Genomic DNA, 7,823 nt, shown 5'->3' on the forward strand with positions numbered 1-7,823 from the left:
TTTAGACGAGACATACCTTTAATAATTATAATAAAAATAGCTTTTGATTTATACCTTGAAAAAGATTTATTTCAATTCATATATTTTGAGAAGTCTTGAACAAGATTGATTAGATTCATCTTCTTTAAGTAACACTAAGCGTACTCACGCGAATGTTTGTTTTAATTTGTTTATAAATATAATTTGTTATTATTGAAACTAAGTGTCATTTTGCTTTTTACTATATAGTACTGTTTTGTATACAGTCTTTAACATTATTTTGTATTCAAGGTAATTTCCTAAACCAATAAAATGATTAATAATATAATAACTAATATAACATAAGGTAATATTGTTCCTGTACACTAATATATCTTATTTAAAATTTTAAAAGTAGCTAATCTATCTAGATTATAAATTGACTACTTATTTTTGGACATAACTGATATATGTTTTAATTTAGATCTTATAATCTCCTCTCGTCATCCTACTTATGGCCTTTGCTTCGTCGAGATGTCACAAGATTGTCGAAGGTTCATGACTTGTCAAACATCGAAGGGCCAAGCTATACCAACGCAGGCTTATAACTCCCTCTACCTTCGACACAACCATGGACGGATATTAGTATGGATTTAGTGATGAAATTACCGCGGACACATAAATGATTTGGTTCTATCTTCGTTGTGGTAGATCCTTTTACCAAGATGTTCACTTTATCCCTTGCAAACGAACAACGAATGCAGTCCAGGTCGCAACATTATTTTCCAAGAAATATATCTTTTGCATGGCCTACCACTCTCCATTGTCTACGATCGTGATTCACGATTCCTTGGCCATTTTTGGACTTCTTTATGGAACTACTCGAAACAAGTTTAGATGTGCGCTCGGCCAATAAATACATTACTGGTTTTGAGCTCAGGAAATAGAAGCTTCGCAACCTCACTGCGTAAATCAACGTTAGGCATAACGGGAAGTGAAAATAGTGAGGAAGGACATCTGAGAGTACAGGTTTGTTTTGGGAATTGTGGTGAGGGCTGCAGGTGTTGTAAGCCACAGATTTACAGTAGTCGTTCGATTGATACGTGAAACGCCAGGAGAGGGAACCTGTTGAGTAGTAGTTAAGAGTAATAATAAGAATTCATGTAGATGTGGAAGGAATAAATTTATTAACAACGATTGTGTATGTAACGGAGGCTGATTGAACTCCTTAAGAACTAAATTAGGGTTCACCTTAAGCGTCACCATAATGGACAGAAGAGGGAGGAGTGATGACGACCTTCTGAATTCGTCAATTCAGTGATGGTGGACTTGTATGGTATGTCAGTGGGTTTGGTCGATTATTAAGTGTGCTGCTATGCAAGTCCATTAGTGAAAATATAAAGAAGTGACAGGTGCATGTCTTAGATAGAGAGAAAAGTGTCTCATTTTTTTATAGACAGTAAAATGATTCAGCAGATTTATTTTAGTTGACAATTTACAAGTGGTAAAGCAGACTCGTGGAAGAGATGTTTCAGTCATCATCAACACTGAAGTCAGGCTCTGATGGCTTCGGAGGAAGCAAAGGCAGCGTATTATTGTTGTGCTGCCGCAGATTGCGAAGCGCGTTTGACGCGAACCGCGACGCGTATAACGTCGCAACAAGGCTCGGCGACGACGCGGCTCTGCGTTCGCGTTTTGCAACCGCGATTCGGAATCGATCTTCTTCCTCCGTTAATGACCTAGCCAGTCTTCTCCGACAATGTCTCCGCCACGCCGCTTGTATAAACGACGCTCCCCATGTCCTCCATTGTACCGAATAAAACCTGACATTTTAACCCAAACCGAATTAAACCAAACTTAACCAAGAGTCAGATCGGTCAACTTATAAATAGACCAAACCTAAATTTTAACCGATTCAAACAGACCAAACCCGAAATTTTAACTAATCCAAATCAAATTAAACCAAACAGAACCGAGAATCAGAACGGTCAAATTAATATATTGACCAAAGCTGAGCTTTTAACCAAACCGAATTATTAAATAGACCAAACCTGAAAGTATGTTGAAGCTGTTTGCTATGTAGCCGTCTGAACTGCGAGGCGACAAGCTTGAGATCTTCTGCTGCAAGAGCAAAGGCTTCTACTTCAGTCAGAGCTTGAACTGTTCTCGGCGAGATTGGAAAATGAGACGAAGACTGAGGATCCAACGCCCACGTGAGAAGATCCTCGCCGCAAAAGTCGCTAGCTTTGAGGTACACGGCATTGAAGAATCCCGTCCGACCACCGTTCGTGGTGGCGCTCATAAGCTTTCCTCTCATAACAAACAACATCTCCTCCACTGGGTCTCCTTCTCTAATTGCGTAGCTGTTCTCTGTGTAGAGCACTGGTCTTAGCTTGTCACACACGGCATCTAGGAGCTGCTCATCCATTATCTCGAACAGAGGTACCTTCACCATAAGAATTGTATCAAAGATTAGTTCTTTGTATGTCTATCAATGGAATATGAAAGAGTAGGCATGCACATTTTACCCGAGATCCTAAAACCAGAAATGAACAAGAAAAAAAAAAACAAAACTTAACCGGAACTCACAAATATCCAAATAGTTCATATATTTCTATATTCAAAATATCTGAACCAAATTGGAAATTGAATACTGAACAGATACTCGAATAATCTGAATTATCTAATTTTATGTGAACTGGCCGAATACAAGGGATATTTTACTCGAATTACCTGATATTTAGCCGAAGTACTCAAAAAATCGAAGCAAACAGGACTAACCTTAATCCAAATATTTTTCTGGATGCTAACTGGTTTCTAGTTTTATTAGTGGAACCAGAAGAAAGGACTATCTGAACAGATCTGAACCGAACTGAAGTTTCTTAAATGGATCATAAACTCCTTAATCCCAACTACTAGATATCCAAAAAAACTGACCTGAACTGAACATATACCAGAAATGCCTAGGTCTACGGAAGAGAGAAGCTTACTTTCTTGAGGAGATCGAGGCAGAAATGGCGTTTAATGTCTCTTCTGAGGTCTTTAGGGAGGTTACGCAGAAGGTTTTCTTCTTCGACTCCTCTGGTTTCTTGCCATTTGTATTGTTCATACCTTCTGATACGTTTCCTCAGGTCCTCTGGTAACATCCGATGAGCCATCCACTGCTCTGCATCTCTTTTCCTCACTCTCATCTCCTCTTCTCGAACTGTTGTCGACTCCAAGTATTTCTGCAATGCAAAGTGGAAACTATCATCAGTATCTTATCTTCCTTGTAGCTTTTAAGTGTTGTGATTAAAGAGCAAGGCAGTCAAAAGGAGCGGTTCTTCAAGGTTTTGACCTGCATGTTGCCTATAAGTAGTGCGAATAAAACTAGTCCAGATATGCATATTAATACAGCAAAGATGATTTCACCAACGAACTTGCTCGTGTTGAGGTTTTGTCCCAGTGCACTGCATTGAGAGAAGCAAATGATCAGGTTAGTCTTTGATGACTAATGATGCTACTAGAAGTTGATAAACTGTGTCACATGACTGCTTTATTTACATGAAAATGCTATAAGAGGTGGAAATGGAGTTGCATATGTGACTAATGATGCAACTAGGAGTTGATAAACTGTGTCACATGACTCCTCCATTTACGTTAAAAAAATGGCTATAACAGGCTTGAAATGATGTTACAGACCTTAGATTACGCAGACCCCACCAGAAGCAGTAGAAGAACTTCTTCCAGAAATCATCTGATTTAACAATCCCACTCTTGAGAGCATCAGTGAAGATACCAAAGTTGAAAGTAGTTGAATTCGTTATATCATCAGGGTTGATAAACGGACACGAAGTAGTCAGGTAATCATTTATAACATTGTTGTTTCCATCGCAGTAGAGATCCCTCAACTCACACCCTTGTCTCTTCCCACAAGCTTCACGCCAGCATCTGTCTTCTCGTTCTACAGATATTAAGTACCACAAAGCTCCAAACACCTAGACAAGTAAGCTATCAGATAAAACTTGATGATACATGGACAAAGGTTATGCTATCTGGTAGGGTACGCCTGCGGTTTCGGTTTTTTTGGTTCGGGTATTCTGGTTCGGTTAATTAGGTTTGGCCATAATCCCACCGAAAATGAACAGAAGAAAATTGATTCTGTTCAGTTTTCGATTAATTTTGGTTATATACTTTTTCCGAAATAACTGATTTTTGGGATTTCAGTGTAATTTATAAAAAAAACACAGATCGATTCTGTAATTTGGATATTTTCGGTTAATTCGGGTTTTTGGATTTTTGAAAATTGAAAACAAAACCGAACTGAAAACTGAGTTATTTTTTAAAATCTCCCCGAACTAAACCAAATTCGAAACTATAACCTAAACAAAAACTGAAAATTTTGGCTCGGTTTGGTTCGGACAAAATCAGTGGGCAGACTATCTGGTGACTGGGAAACTCACATGACTGGCTAACATGTAGAGAGAGAGGTTCCAAGCAGCACCAGCCCAAGCTGTTTCAGTAACTATGCCAGATGTTCTTGTAACTTCACTGTAAAGCGGGTAAATACGAAGAATCCTTGGAATGTACTGAGCAAATATGACAGTTATCAGGTAGTCCTTAGTGAGCAAAGAGACAGGTTTGTCCACATTCGGGATAACAGCCAAGACTACAAGCTGGAGAAGAAACAAACAGAACATCACTGAATGAAGTTATCAAGAAACCATTTCAACTTAATTAAAAGGTTCAGTCACTTAATATTACCTGTGGGAGTGGAAGGATAGAGAGAACATCGATGATGAAGTAAGAGGAGATGTACTTTAAAGCAATGGCTTTAGGATCTTCAACCAACTCGCCTCTACCGAAAACTCGGGACAAAGGAGAGACATAAGCTGTCCTAAACTGAAACACAATGTGAATAATGTAGAAGGCATCTACAAACGTTCGAAGCACGCTAGCTGCTATCTCGAGGCTAGAGTGCAAGTTGAGGCAATGCTTTTTTCCATCAACAATGGGAATGTAGAAAAACAAGGGATCAATGGCTAAAGCGATGACAGAAGCGAAGAGAAAGATCTTGTTCCAGTTCTGAAGAAAGGAGCCTTGTGGGTTTATGATGTTCTTCTTCTGTGTACCAGTAGCATTTCTCTTCTCTTCGTTCTTATGTGAGTTGAAACTTAAGGGTCTCTTGAAAGTCCTGATCTTGTCTGATCCTTTCTCAAACCCTCTTCGAACATTGTCCAACACTGCGTTTAGAGATGGTCTAGCTCTTCTTCCGTAACCAAACTCTGTGGATGATGGTTCTTTGAACCTAAACACAAAGTTAATTAATAACTTTAGACCAATCATTTCATATACTTACTTTCTCATACGAGATTGAAAACAAGCATACGTACCTTACACGACTGTCACGGCCAAAACCCATAAAGTCAGACTACTCTTCTCCTGAATCATAAGAACAGAGTTCATATCATATACAAATGAAACGAAGAAGAAGAATAAGAAGAAACTGAAACTATAAAGTAAACGTTTGAACCGCTGATCTCAGAAACTTACCAAGCCGGTGAAGTAACTGATCTGTGATTACTGAGAAGCGGTTATGAAGATTTAAGAGTATAAGGGTTTCCTATGATGAAGTTACTCAGGAAAAATATCTTGAACTTAGAATTCTCTGAAATTTTCTCTCAAAGTCGTCTTCTTGGTCAAGCTTGGCATGGCGGGTGGCGCTGATAAAAAGAGACCAATCTTAGCAGTTTCTTCGAAATTGGACTATTCCATTACATGACAAAAGAGAGGGAAAGGGTGTATAAAATACGCCAAATAATAATTAAGAAAACGTTTTGGGCTAGTTGATGATATAAAAATTGAAAAGAGAAAACTGAGTCAAACTAAGTGAGCCAAAAATAATTAATGGGCTTAAAGGCCCAGTAAGTCCAAATAGATCATTCAAAAAAAGCCCATTTTCTCTCTCTTTGTACTCATATAGTTTGATCACAGTTTTCGAATGTAGAGAAAAATATTTAATCGATTTGGCACGGTGATCCAAATAGAACTCCCGGTTTGATATCCGGTTAATAAAGCGTTTTGCATGTGATTTCATGCTGACATCAGTACTTATCCGTTCAGCTCTGTGTGAATGTTTTGAATGTGATCCTACGTTGACATCTACCTAAAATCCATTGCAAGATTCTTTCCAGATTCTATCTACTTTCCAGAGAAAGATATTAAATTAATTTAAAGATTAACTTATTTGGATGGATAAGAGAGAGAGATATACACGAGCTAAAAGTCAGCTTTTCCAAAAAAGAGTTAGACGACAAGCCTATGAAAACATGACACGTAATGTTTGTCGGCTCATGGTAAGTCCGCTGGTGTTTTTCTATGTCGGTGTGTTCGTTGTTGATTTTTGAGCCAAAATAAAAAGAAAAAATATTATAAAAGCTAATTTATTCTTCTTTGTTTTAGTCTCTTCCTTTCCTCTTCATCTTATCCACTTCCCTAACCAGACCAAACAAGCTTCCTCAAAAAGCACAAGGAAGAACGAAGACAAGAGATTGAGATGGAGGAGATCATCGTAAACGATTCAGAGATGTACGGAGCTCTTGTCACGGCGCAGTACGCACGGTTGCATCATCGTCACCACTGCAGAGAGAATCAGTGTACCTCTGTTCTCGTCAAATACATCAAAGCCCCTGTTCATCTCGTAAGCGCCTCAAATATTTTTCTCTTAAGCAGATCTAGTAGTTGTGTTCTTGTGGTAACTAACGGTGGTACATGAACTCAGGTTTGGTCACTTGTCCGAAGATTTGATGAGCCGCAAAAATACAAACCGTTTGTAAGCAGATGTACAGTCCAAGGTCATCCTGAGATCGGTAGTCTCAGAGAAGTCAACGTTAAATCTGGTCTTCCGGCGACAACTAGCACCGAGAGATTGGAACAGCTTGATGATAATGAACGTATCCTAGGTATCAACATCATTGGTGGTGATCATAGACTTAAGGTATACAAAATCTCATAATAGTTTTTTACACATTCAGAAGAGATTATAATGAAATGATTTTATTTTTTCAGAACTACTCTTCGATCTTGACTGTACATCCGGAGATGATCGAGGGGAGAGCAGGAACTATGGTGATTGAATCTTTTGTTGTGGATGTTCCTCAAGGCAACACTAAAGATGAGACTTGTTACTTTGTGGAATCGCTCATCAAGTGTAACTTGAAGTCCTTGGCTTGTGTCTCTGAAAGATTGGCTGCTCAGGATATAACCAATCCCACCGCCCCCACCTTCTGAAAAAACTTCCAGCGGAATCATAGAGAGATTCATTTAGTCTGGTCATATGTATAGAGAAGCATGAGTAGTCACACTGCTATGTTTTAGATCAGCTCCGTATGCCATTTTGAGCATGTGGTCAAAGTTTTGATGTAGTTTAGTTTGTTTGTTGGACAGTGTCTGTGTATTTATGCACCATCTGTAAGAACAAACCAGAGCTACTTAGTATGTTGTTGGACAGTGTCTGTGTATTTTTCTGTGGTGTGTCAATCAGAACACATACTCCTGTTCTTGAATACTCTTTTGCTAACTTCTCTGTATGTTACATAAACAACTTCCAGATAAGACCTATCCAGTTTTATTTACCCTGAACTCAAAGCGTTTTATGTGTGTATAAGATAACACTGCAATAGAAACCAATTACTAGTTCTTTCTAGGACTACTCGTTCTCTCTAGGACTACTAATTATGTAATGATCAGGGAACACAGGAGTACCATCAGGGAACACAGGAGTAAGATCCTTCTTTCTAGGACTACTCGAAGGATTCAATCTAATCTTCACGCTATCATCATCATCATCATCATATAATCAAAGTTAGGAGGCCCATCAGCTTTTC

General features: G+C 38.6%; 2 protein-coding genes across 2 annotated transcripts; one reads left to right on the plus strand and one right to left on the minus strand.

Annotated features, from left to right (window-relative positions):
• Positions 1-1,489: 1,489 nt before the first annotated feature.
• LOC103858827 (putative cyclic nucleotide-gated ion channel 13) lies at positions 1,490-5,359 on the minus strand. Its single transcript, XM_033287320.1, has 8 exons — positions 5,331-5,359; positions 4,702-5,245; positions 4,401-4,613; positions 3,640-3,935; positions 3,296-3,407; positions 2,949-3,185; positions 2,010-2,404; positions 1,490-1,781 (listed from the first exon to the last, which is right to left on the minus strand). The coding sequence occupies exons 1-8, from the start codon at positions 5,357-5,359 to the stop codon at positions 1,490-1,492; spliced, it is 2,118 nt and encodes a 705-aa protein (XP_033143211.1).
• Positions 5,360-6,493: 1,134 nt separating this feature from the next.
• On the plus strand, positions 6,494-7,227 carry LOC103858828 (abscisic acid receptor PYL7). Its single transcript, XM_009136255.3, has 3 exons — positions 6,494-6,637; positions 6,719-6,934; positions 7,006-7,227. The coding sequence occupies exons 1-3, from the start codon at positions 6,494-6,496 to the stop codon at positions 7,225-7,227; spliced, it is 582 nt and encodes a 193-aa protein (XP_009134503.1).
• The last annotated feature ends 596 nt before the right edge of the window (positions 7,228-7,823 follow it).

Source organism: Brassica rapa, chromosome A03 (genome assembly GCF_000309985.2).
Source record: "Brassica rapa cultivar Chiifu-401-42 chromosome A03, CAAS_Brap_v3.01, whole genome shotgun sequence".
Lineage (NCBI taxonomy): Eukaryota > Viridiplantae > Streptophyta > Magnoliopsida > Brassicales > Brassicaceae > Brassica > Brassica rapa.

Excerpts from the sequence above, each read along its gene's own strand:
- LOC103858827 (XM_033287320.1), bottom strand. The coding sequence starts at position 5,359 with ATGGGTTTTGGCCGTGACAGTCGTGTAAG. Across the intron at positions 4,614-4,701 it reads CTATCCTTCCACTCCCACAG|CTTGTAGTCTTGGCTGTTAT; the intron begins GTAATATTAAGT and ends TTTCTTCTCCAG. Across the intron at positions 2,405-2,948 it reads GCCTCGATCTCCTCAAGAAA|GTACCTCTGTTCGAGATAAT; the intron begins GTAAGCTTCTCT and ends CTTATGGTGAAG.
- LOC103858828 (XM_009136255.3), top strand. The coding sequence starts at position 6,494 with ATGGAGGAGATCATCGTAAACGATTCAGAGATGTACGGAGCTCTTGTC. Across the intron at positions 6,638-6,718 it reads TCAAAGCCCCTGTTCATCTC|GTTTGGTCACTTGTCCGAAG; the intron begins GTAAGCGCCTCA and ends ACATGAACTCAG. Across the intron at positions 6,935-7,005 it reads GTGGTGATCATAGACTTAAG|AACTACTCTTCGATCTTGAC; the intron begins GTATACAAAATC and ends TTATTTTTTCAG.